The sequence below is a fragment of the Scyliorhinus canicula genome, chromosome 12 (genome assembly GCF_902713615.1).
Source record: "Scyliorhinus canicula chromosome 12, sScyCan1.1, whole genome shotgun sequence".
NCBI classification, from domain to species: Eukaryota; Metazoa; Chordata; class Chondrichthyes; order Carcharhiniformes; family Scyliorhinidae; genus Scyliorhinus; species Scyliorhinus canicula.
In genome coordinates this window covers 131,717,425-131,729,485 of record NC_052157.1, presented here as the reverse complement: position 1 = coordinate 131,729,485, position 12,061 = coordinate 131,717,425, and the positions used below count along the sequence as shown (strand labels likewise).

Here is a 12,061-nt window from a genome sequence, read left to right as displayed (position 1 = left end):
GAATCGCCGGGAGGGGCCACTTTCAACCGCCCCCGACCCGACCGGTGTGACGGCGATCCCGTGGGCGCCCAAAAATTGGCGTGGGAGAATCGGCGAGCCGGCGTTATGGCGCCGGGTCGGAGAATCCCGGTCCAGGTGTACCTTACCCGTAGCCAAGGGGTTAATTTGAAATATTTCCTAATAAGGGACAAGAAAGCAAGGTATTTGAATTAAAAGGGTTTTATATACGAAAATCCCTAAATCTTACTGTCTGAGAAGTTGCAAATGGTACTGAACATTGTGCAGTCATCAGCGAACATCCCTACTTCTGACCTTATGATGGAGGGAAAGTCACTGATGAAGTAGCTGAAGATGGTTGAGCTTGGACATACCTGAGAATGTTCTAAGTGAAACTACTCGATGACGACTGTAACAATATATGTATGAGATCGGCTAATATGGTAAAATGGTTTGAAATGTACACATTTCCTGCCCTTGGCAGTTCCTGTTGCAGTCTAACCTCTGTGCCACACTTTGAAGACATTAAAAAGACAAATTGATTCAGTACAGGATTGGTAATGGCTCTGACCTCTGAGTGACATTAATACCACATTTAGAAAAAGAAAGTCAGAATTCTGACTTGCAGCTTAATGTGTTATTAAACTCTCACCATTTGCCGAATGTCTACTGAAACAGCAATCCGGTTTAAAGCAGTGCGGCTTCTCCTTCACAAGATGACGTGCAAGATGTTGAGGAATATGTGGCAAATACTATATAGATGGAGTTAGGTTACGGATCACCGATAATCTTATTGAATGGTGAAACAGACTCAAAGATGCTGAATGGCATAACACTGCTCTTATGTTCCCCATAGCATGTTTCTTGTAAAACAGCGAGTGACCCAACTCTCAACACAATGTCATGCGAATATAACAGAACATTTTGGGCGGGTTTCTCCTGTACCCAGCGGGACGGAGTGGTGTGAACCACTCTGGCATCGGCCCGCCCCAAAGGTGCGGAATCCTCCGCACCTCCAGGGGCTAGGCCGGCGCTGGAGTGGTTTGCGTCCCGCCGGCCGGCTTTGAAGGCCTTTGGCGCCACGCCAGCTGGGGCTGAAGGGACTCTGCCGGTCAGCGCAAGCCCGCGCATGCGCGGGAGTGTCAGCGGCTGCTGATGTCATCCCCGCGCATGCGCGGCGGGGGGGGGTTCACCTACGCGTCGGCCATCACGGAGGCTGACATGGTCGACGCGTAGGAAAAGAGTGCCCCCACGGCACAGGCCTGCCCGCTGATCGGTGGGCCCCGATCGCGGGCCAGGCCACCGTGGATGCACCCCCCGGGGCCAAATCGTCCCGTGCTTCCCCCCCCCCCCCCCCAGGACCCCAGAGCCCGCCCGCGCCGCCAGGTCCCGCCGGTAAGGGACCTAGTCTGATCCACGCCGGCGGGACTGGCAAAAAACCAGCGGGACTTCAGCCCATCGCGGGCCTGAGAATTCGGGCAGCCCCGAACATTGAGTCGCACCGGTCGCGGCCATTCTCCTGGGCGGGCGGCGCGACTCACTTCTTGCCGATGTTTCGAGGGCCGGAGAATTCGGCGGCTGGTGGGGGCGGGATTCACGCTGACCCCCGGCGATTCTCCGACCCGGCGGGGGGTCGGAGAATCCCGCTCTTTAGCTTTGGAATCTTCCACAAGGATGGTATAATGTCTTTTATTGGATTACACTGTTCATTTCTGTGATTTCTTGTTTACTGCTTTGATTGCTCAACCGTGCAGCTTGAATATTTCTAGGTTAGTAGCAAACTTTGTATGATTTTGTTTCTATGGTGACCTGTATTAATATTTTCAGAGAGCGAAAAAGGTCAACTGTGGTATCATGTATGTCAGCTTGGACGGTGCTTGTTCTTTAAGATTATGTGCGATATTTCTCGATCATTAGCTGTTTATTTTACTTCAAAATGATCAGGCATAATGATTCCGAGCACATAATCCATTATGGTACAAAAACCCACTCCTGAGCCACAGACAACCCATAGCCTTCTGTCAGAGCTGTGCCCATTAGTAATCAGGAATGTGGCAAAATGGTTTCTATAGTAACCACCCTGATTTTTAATGCACCTTTAATAGTTAAAGAATTGGTCACCGCATTTATTTAGAGGAAATCCACATCTTTTGATCAGTATAAATAGCCAGGTTTGGGAGTTTATAACTAGGCAGCAAGGCTCTTGAGGGTTTTAGATGATAAACAATAGAAATTAATGTTTCGTGGCCTATATGCATCATCAGAGCGCCCTCAAGTGTCTTGCAGACTTCAGTACATTTTTAAAAATCGTTAGATGTTCCTGTTTCTCTTCCTTTTGGCAATGGCCTCTTCTCTGCTAAATCTCCAAGATCCTGACCATTCCACACCCAGTTTGTTGACCAGTAGTTATTACTTATGTATTAGCTTTGATGGTTGATGTCAGCAGCCTGCACATCTTGTGTTGGCTTGAGAGTTGTCTCAGTTTCGGGGCTCACAGGACATATACGCACACGCATTTCCAAGGAGGCTGATTTGTTGTTCTGCGTCAGGGCTGCCAGAACCCAGGTTCGTACTCGCTACTTTGCCTCGCACAAATCGGATAGACGGGCACAGACCAGGGAGCAAACCTGGCCTCTGCCGTTCCTTTTCTGAACCAATTGATCTGTTGAGGTAGCTTTCTGTCATCTTTTCAGCTGGTTTCCTGTCTTGAGTTTTTTTTTTAGGCGTTCTAGTTTTTTATTGTTTCCATTAACAACTGGGTTCAAGACCACCAAGCCCTTTGGTGACATTTTACGCTCCATGAAATTAGAAGAGCAATTCAGATAAAAGAATAGAACTTTTAAAACTTTTATATGTTGAAGTACTTTCTAAAGACCTTCCACGACTGGGTTCCCTTGCTGAGAGCAACTTATCGGAAATTCAGGTGCGTTCTTTGTGTCCGAACTTCCAATGTACATTCCCAGTGGGAGAGGCTCCCATCAGGACTGACAGGATGTCTTCAGGTTAAAAATGGGTCACAGTGAAATGAGTTGACAAGATACAAAGGTTTAATCGCAAAATAGTACTCTATGTTTATTGTTGGATAACAAACCTATTAAGTATATTCTATGATTTTAACTGGTAAATCTGAATCCCCAAGTCAGATGTCCAACAATGATCAATCCTTTCAAAAGACCACATTTGTTTTTACTCTAAAGAACAAAGAACAAAGAAAAGTACAGCACAGGAACAGGCCCTTCGGCCCTCCCAGCCTATGCCGACCATGCTGCCGTGTAAACTAAAATCTTCTGCACTTCTGGGGTCCGTATCCCTCTACTCCCATCCTATTCACTATTGTCCCTGCTTCCACCACCTCCTCCGGAGTTCCAGGCACCCATTACCCTCTGTGTAAAAAAACTTGCCTCGTACATCTCCTCTAAACCTTGCCCCTCGCATCTTAACCCTATGCCCCCTAGTAATTGACCCCTCTACCCTGGGAAAAAGCCTCTGATATCCACTCTGTCTATGCCCCTCATAATTTTGTAGTCCTCTATCAGGTCGCCCCTCAACCTCCATTGTTCCAGTGAGAAAAAAACAAGTTTATTCAACCTCTCTTCATAGCTAATGTCCTCCACACCAGGCAACATCCTGGTAAATCTCTTCTGCACCTTCTCTAAAGCCTCCACATCCTTCTGGTAGTGTGGCGACCAGAATTGGACACTATACTCCAAGTGTGGCCTAACTAAGGTTATACAGCTGCAACACGACTTGCCAATTTTTATACTCTGCCCCGGCCAATGAAGGCAAGCATGCCATATGCCTTCTTGACTACCTTCTCCACCTGTGTTGCCCCTTTCAGTGACTTGTGGACCTGTACACCTAGATCTCTCTGACTGTCAATACTCTTGAGGGTTCTACCATTCACTGTATATTCCCTACCTGCATTAGACCTTCCAAAATGCATTACCTCACATTTGTCCGGATTAAACTCCATCTCCCATCTTTCCGCCCAAGTCTCCAAACGATCTAAACCCTGCTGTATCCTCTGACAGTCGTCATCGCTATCCGCAACTCCACCAACCTTTGTGTCGTCTGCAAACTTACTAATCAGACCAGTTACATTTTCCTCCAAATCATTTATATATACTACGAACCGCAAAGGTCCCAGCACTGAACCCTGCGGAACACCACTCGTCACAGCCCTCCAATCAGAAAAGCACCCTTCCATTGCTACTCTCTGCCTTCTGTGACAGCCAGTTCTGTATCCATCTTGCCAGCTCACCCCTGATCCCGTGGGACTTCACCTTTTGTACCAGTCAGCCATGAGGGACCTTGTCAAAGGCCTTACTGAAGTCCATGTAGACAACATCCCCTGCATTCTCTGCATCAATCATCTTTGTGACCTCCTCGAAAAACCCTATCAAGTTAGTGAGACACGACCTCCCCTTCACAAAACCATGCTGCCTCTCGCTAATTCGTCCATTTGCTTCCAAATGGGAGTAGATCCTGTCTCGAAGAATTCTCTCCAGTAATTTCCCTACCACTGATGTAAGGCTCACTGGCCTGTGGTTCCCTGGATTATCCTAGCTACCCTTCTTAAACAAAGGAACAACATTGGCTATTCTCCAGTCCTCCGGGACATCATCTGAAGACAGTGAGGATCCAAAGTTTTTGTCAAGGCCTCAGCAATTTCCTCTCTAGCCTCCTTCAGTATTCTGGGGTAGCCCTGGGGACTTATCTACCTTAATATTTTTCAGGACGCCCAACACCTCGTCTTTTTGGATCTCAGTGTGACCCAGGTCATCTACACACACTTCTCCAGACTCAATATCCATCAATTCCTTCTCTTTGATGAATACTGATGCAAAGTATTCATTTAGTACCTCGCCCATTTCCTCTGGCTCCACACATAGATTCCCTCGCCTGTCCTTCAGTGGGCCAACCCGTTCCCTGGCTACTCTCTTGCTTTTTATGTACGTGTAAAAAGTCTTGGGATTTTCCTTAACCCTGTTTGCCAATTACTTTTTGTGACCCCTTTTAGCCCTCCTGACTCCTTGCTTAAGTTCCTTCCTACTTTCCCTATATTCCACACAGGCTTTGTCTGTTCTCAGCCTTCTAGCTCTGACAAACCCCCCCTTTTTCTTTTTGACGAGGCCTACAATATCTCTCGTTATCCAAGGTTCCCGAAATTTGCCGTATTTATCCTTCTTCCGCACATGAACATGCCGGTCCTGAATTCCTTTCAATTGACATTTGAAAGCCTCCACATGTCAGATGTTGATTTAGCCTCAAACATCCGCCCCCAATCTAGGTTCTTCAGTTCCTGCCTAATACTGTTATAATTAGCCTTTCCCCAATTTAGCACATTCACCCTAGGACCACTCGTATCCTTGTCCACCAGCACTTTAAAACTTACTGAATTGTGGTCACTGTTCCCGAAATGCTCCTCTACTGAAACGTCTACCACCTGGCCGGGCTCATTCCCCAATACCAGGTCCAGTACAGCCCCTTCCCTAGTTGGACTATCTACATATTGTTTTAAGAAGCCCTCCTGGATGCTCCTTACAAACTCTGCCCTGTCCAAGCCCCTAGCACTAAGGAGTACCAGTCAATATTGGGGAAGTTAAAGTCTCCCATCACAACAACCCTGTTGCTTTTACTCCTTTCCAAAATCTGTCTACCTATCTGCTCCTCTATCTCCCACTGGCTGTTGGGTGACCTGTAGTAAATCCCCAACATTGTGACTTCACTCTTCTTATTCCTGATCTCTACCCATATAGCCTCGCTGCCCTCTGAGGTGTTGTCCCGCAGTACAGCTGTGATATTCTCCCTAACCAGCAGCGCAACTCCTCCACCCCTTTTACATCCCCCTCTATCCTGCCTGAAACATCTAAATCCTGGAATGTTTAGCTGCCAATCCTGTCCTTCCCTCAAACAGGTCTCTGTAATGACAAGAACATCGTAGTTCCAAGTACCAATCCAAGCTCTAAGTTCATCTGACTTATCTGTTATACTTCTTCCATTAAAACATATGCACTTCAGGCCACCAGTCCCGTTGTTTTCAGCAACATCTCCCTGTCTGCTCTTCCTCAGAGCCATACTGACCCTATTCCCTAGTTCTCCTTCAATTTTTTCACCTTCTGATCTATTGCTCCGGTACCCACCCCCTGCCATACTAGTTTAAACCCTCCCGTGTGACACCAGCAAACCTGGCGGCCAGGATATTTATGCCTCTCCAGTTTAGATGCAACCCGTGCTTCTTATACAGGTCACACTTGCCCCGGAAGAGCTCCCAGTGGTCCAGATAACGGAAACCCTCCCTCCTACACCAGCTGTTTAGCCACGTGTTTAGCTGCTCTATCTTCCTATTTCTAGCCTCACTGGCACGTGGCACAGGGAGTAATCCCGAGATTACAGCCCGAGAGTTCCTGTCTTTTAACTTTCTCCTAGCTCCCTGAACTCCTGCTGCAGGACCTCATGCCCTTTCCTGCCTATGTTGTTAGTACCAATATGTACAACGACCTCTGCCTGTTTGCCCTCCCCCTTCAGGATGCCCGCTACCCGTTCGGAGACATCCTGGACCCTGGCACCAGGGAGGCAACATACCATCCTGGAGTCTCTTTCATGTCCACAGAAGCGCCTATCTGTGCCCCTGACTATAGAGTCCCCTATGACTATTGCACTTCTATGCTTTGACCCTCCCTGCTGAACATCAGAGCCAGACGTGGTGCCACAGCTCTGGCTGCTGCTGTTTTCCCCTGACAGGCTATTTCCCCCAACAGTATCCAAAGCGGTATAACTGTTCGAGAGGGGGACAACCACAGGGGATTCCTGCACTGACTGCCTGCCCCTTCTGGTGGTCACCCATCTCTCTGCCTGCACCTTGGGTGGTGTGACCACATCTCTATAACTCCTATCTATGAAGATTTCCGCCACCTGCATGCTCCTAAGTGCATCCAATTGCTGCTCCAACCGAACCACGCGGTATGTGAGGAGCTGCCATTGGTTACACTTACTGCAGATGTCGTCGACCGGAACACTGGAAGCGTCACAGATCTGCCACATCTCACAGTTGGAGCACTGCATCCTGCTAAGTGACATTTAAGCACTAGTTAATTAATTTAAAATAAACATTTGAATTATTGTTAGGTTGATTTTTACTGTAAATTAGATGCTAAATATCAATCTCTGCCCTCAGATTTAATTACTCCCCTATCTCGTTAATCAATTAGATTTCTTTTGGCAATATTATTTTATTTTCAAATTTAACAGATTCCCAACCAGCCAATCAGGTCACAGCTTTACTGTGATGCCACTTACAGTTCCCTTCCCCCACACAAATTCAAAAGGTAATAAAAATAAAATAAAAACTACTACCGGGTTTCACTGGACCCGTACTGCCAAATGATTTAGGTCTGTTGAAACCTGATGATGAAGTGTAGTATTTGAGTACAAATGTGAACATGAAATAAATGAACAGTTTTACTTTAGCGCAATAGTCTTTAAACACTATCAAAAGTATTGACAATTACATTTTCCTTCCCACTAAATCTCAGCAGGCAGACATCATGGCTGACACTATATTTGGAAGTGGAACAGATCAGTGGGTGTGTCCCAATGACAGACAACTTGCCCTCAGAGCCAAGTGAGTAATTATGCAAATTACATCCCACATTTTATAATCTAAAATGTTCCAAAATATTATTGTTTGTTATTTGTGACCACATTTTTTCATAAGGGTACGTTCTTTTTGCATTTTCTCTTTTGTATTAATATGAATCTTATACTATCTTGGATGTTTACTTATATCATTTCTTATAGTGAAGAATACTTCTCCAGGTGGGTTGAGAGGACACAACTATATACGAACACCACAGAGGCATTAATTAAGGCACTAAATGAGAACTTAGTAAGCCATGGCATCCTGGAAAAGATCGTGTCTGATAACAGCCCACAATTTTCACATGAGTGCTTTGTGCAATTCACCATCACATCTGGCCTCCACCACCGCACCAGCTCCCCAAGATGCCCACACTCAAATGGGAAGGCTGAAGGACTGGTCTGTACAGTAAAAGCACCCCTCAAACTGAATGAGGCTTTCCCCACAGCACTGTACACACACAGGTCAACCCCATTACTATGCTCCCTGTTCCTATCTGAACATCTGATGGGCAGGGATCCCGCACATAAATTTCAATCCTGCTGACAAAACTCAGGTCAGGGTTTGTAACCAATGATTATCAGGACATTTAAGAAGTGAGCAGTTTTACAGGCAAAAAAAGTTTCCACTTACAAGATAATGTGCCGCACCGGACACTTGTCACTATTACAGTGCGATGACAAGGTCTGGATTAAAGATTTTGAAAGAGAAGATGCCATTAATCGAAAGAGCAATGATCACCGCAGCGGACACAGTCAGGAGAATTAGGAGTCTCCTCCGCAGCCATAAGCTGCCTACCTTCACTGTGCAATGGAGAAACAACAAAGAACACACTCGGATGCTAGAAAAACAAAGGACATACGATAAATATAAGAGATGTAACAAGAGGATCTGTGGGAGAGAGATCGCAGAAAGGTGCCACACTCCGGCGTGGAAGGGATATAAAGGCTCCAGACTCCCTGAACCAGTGAATTCCAGGACTTGAAGGGGGGTAGATAGGGTAGTGATAATGTAGTAAGGACAATGTAAATGTATGTCAGTAATAACAATGTTAGACATAAGGTAAATAATAATCACTTAAAATGCTAGAAATACTCAGCAGGTCTGGCAGCTTGTGTGCAGAGAGAAACAATGTTAACGTTTTGACTTCTTCAGAACTGAAAAGGCGTAGAAATGTTATGGATTATATAGTTGGAGAGGGGTGTGGAGCAGGGGGAGAAAAATAGGTCAGGGATAGGTGGGAGCTAGGGAGAGATTTGACGAAGATGCCATGGACACAAGTCAACAGCAGTGTTAAAGACTAAAGCAGGTGCTGATACTGGCATAAGGGTAAAGTAGCAGAGTGCGTTACTAGCAGAACAAAGGTCAGTGCTCTCTGAAAGCAAAACAAGTTACAGATGGGCTTATGGGGGAGGGGGTGGGGGAATTTAAAAAAAATATCAAAATGGAGGTGAGGGTTCTTGGTCTCAAGCTATTGAACCGAATGCCACGTCCAAAAGGCTGTAAAGTTGCTAATTGGAAGATGAGGCGCTGTTCCTCCAGTTTGCATTGGGCTTCACTGGAACATTGCAGCAGGCTAAGAATGGAAATGTGAGCATAGGAGCAAGATAGTGAATTAAAATGGCAAGCAACAGGACGATTGGGGTCACTTAAAATACTTTGGATAAAGATGGGCGGTGAGGGAGGTGTAGTATATGGTCTAGCACACATAGGCTTAATGTGGGACTGAATATAGTGGTGCCCACAGAGTGACATAAGAGAGCACATGACCCACACCCAGGGTCAGTTGAGTGTTGGACAAAGCTGTGCGTACCAGCAAGCATGGAGACAGCTCCTAGATTTACCCTTTACTATATATTTGTAAGTAGTTCTAAGAGTCAATAAAGATGTACAATTAACCTGCCTAAGACTACAAAGACTTCTTCAGACCTACTGAACTGTAGCCATACCATACAATGCTTGAAAACCCATTACCCTTGCTTGTTGATGTTTTAGTGATGGACCACCTTCTTAAGTGATATAGAAATGTGGCTTGTTGGTTGATGAACTCCCAACTTCTTTTGTTTCGTCCTTGAGGTCTGTTCTTCAGTGGCTCCTGACTTCTGGGTCTGCTCCTGGTTTCACTTCTTAAATCGCATTAAATCCTCAGCTCCATCTAATGGCACAGATTAATTGGTGCAGGAAGTTGGGAGGGGCTTCAGCTGCTAACTGCACCGACCAATTCCTACCACTAGATGGAGACCTGGGCAGTCTAGATTCAGTACTGTGGGCTGAGGTGAGCAGTGTAATTTTTTAAGACGAAATATCTTTGATATTTAGAGAAGTACTTTAGGTTGCAAGTTATTTCAGCTAGAAATTCCAGTACTGCACATGTATCGGACAATATTTCAACTTGTTCACTCTTCTTTCCAGGTGTGATATGTCCGAAGGGACCTAACACTGGTAGTAACATTAATTTCTATGGGAAGCTTTGATTCTCAGGAACGCAACCATAAATCTTATTGTGCTGTGAATATGCAAACTTGAAAATAATTCCGATGAACAAACAGGACCAGAGGAAGCCTGTCCTGCTCTGTCATAATGCAACTTCTGTGCATCATGAAGCACTTCCCCACTCATCAGCCAACCATGCAATCCCCAGAGAGAGGCAAGAAGGATAAAAGTCTGATGTCAATTTGGAATTAAAAAAATCTCGGTAATTCCTCTCCCAACTTCCAAAGGCAAATAAATTCGAAGAGCTGGAATGAATGGGAAGAGCATTTCCCAATTACCATTAATGAAAATGAAAATCGTTTATTGTCACAAGTCGGCTTCAAATGAGGTTACTGTGAAAAGCCCCTAGTCACCACATTCCGGCGCATGTTCGGGGAGGCTGATACGGGAATCGAACCGTGCTGCTGGCCTGCCTTGGTCTGCTTTCAAAGCCAGCGACTTAGCCCATTAGATGCTGCGATGTTGGTTCCAGTTACGAACTTGTCCCCCTCCCTTTTTCTGTTTCCACTCTCTGCATGAGCTGGAAACATTTTACATAACTCTCTCTAAAAAGGAATACTGTCTGATGTCTGATGGAACCATCAATTCAGCGAACACGTGTAGTTGGATCTGAACAGAGACTTTAATACACTTACAATAGAGCCAGTCTATTCGTCGTTGAACTTCAGGTGAACTGGCAGGCTGGCTCTAAGGCACTGATCTTTATACATTGGTCCCAGGGGGAGGAGTCCTGGGCAGAGCCAAGGGAGGAGCCCAGTACAAACTCTCGCGTACTCCCAGAGCGACTCCCCCTGGTGGTCGGATAGTGCAACTGCACTTACAATGGGTAGATAACGAACATATATACATGGAGTGATATTGGCAACTATATATAGTGTGAATCATATTCACCACATTCACCCCCTGTTAAAAAATCAAGTCCGGCGGAGGTGATGGCTCAAAGAGTCAGTCTGTCCGGTGGACGAATTGTCCGTTTTGATCTGCGGAGCACCGGGGTTGCAGCCTCTTGCGGTGGCTGGGCGGGCGTTGAGGTCTGGGGTACGGTTGCCGGCTCCGGGGCGAATCTTGTCCGAGCCTCATACACCTCCTGGTCGAATGGAGACTGGGGGTGCGGGGGGTGGGCTGGTGCTGGCGCTCGGGACTGGTGGGGTGAGCTCGCAGAATCGGGGGCGCAAGGGGGCGGCCGCATAGGGAACGGGGAAAGGAGTTCCTCGGTGGGGGTAGATGGGGGGCTGGATCCAGCGGGTGCCAGGTCCCGGAGGGATACTGTGTCCTGGCGACCGTCCGGGAACTCAACAAATGTGTACTGTGGGTTGGAATCAAGCAGGCGCACCTTTTCAACAATGGGGTCGGTCTTGTGCGCCCTGACGTGCTTCCTTAGGAGAACCGGGCCTGGCGTCCTCAACCACGCCGGAAGTGAGACCCCTGTGGTAGTGCCCCTGGAAAAATTGAAGAGCCGCTCGTGGGGGGTTTGGTTGGTAGCTGTACACAGGAGGGATCTAATTGCGTGGAGCGCGTCAGGGAGGACTTCCTGCCATTGGGAAACTTGGAGCTTCCTGGACCTGAGGGTCAGTAGGACGGTCTTCCAGACCGTCGCGTTCTCCCTCTCCACCTGCCCATTACCCCTGGGGTTGTAACTGGTAGTCCTGCTCGAGGCGATGCCCTTGTCGAGCAGGTACTGACGCAGCGCGTCACTCATAAAGGACGCACCCCGGTCGCTGTGCACGTAGCTGGGGAAACCGAACAGGGTGAAGACACTATGCAGGGCCCTAATGACTGTGTGGGAGGTCATATCGGGGCATGGGATGGCGAAGGGGAATCGGGAGAACTCGTCAATAATGTTAAGGAAGTAAATGTTTTTGTTAGTGGAGGGGAGTGGCCCTTTGAAATCGATCGCAAGGCGTTCAAAGGGCCTAGAAGCTTTGACCAGGT

At 47.1% G+C, this 12,061-nt stretch overlaps 1 protein-coding gene across 7 annotated transcripts in view; it reads left to right on the top strand.

The window, feature by feature from the left end:
* Positions 1–12,061, top strand: part of LOC119974848 (rab effector Noc2-like) — a 253,248-nt gene that overhangs the window by 96,764 nt on the left and 144,423 nt on the right. For all 7 annotated transcript variants that reach the window (XR_005462586.1, XR_005462585.1, XR_005462584.1 and 4 more), the window contains exon 4: positions 7,533–7,621. Coding sequence is in view for 4 of the 7 variants with exons in the window: in XM_038814146.1 (XP_038670074.1) it covers positions 7,545–7,621 (77 nt within the window). In the remaining 3 variants the exon portion in view is untranslated. The remainder of the gene's footprint in view (positions 1–7,532; positions 7,622–12,061) is intronic.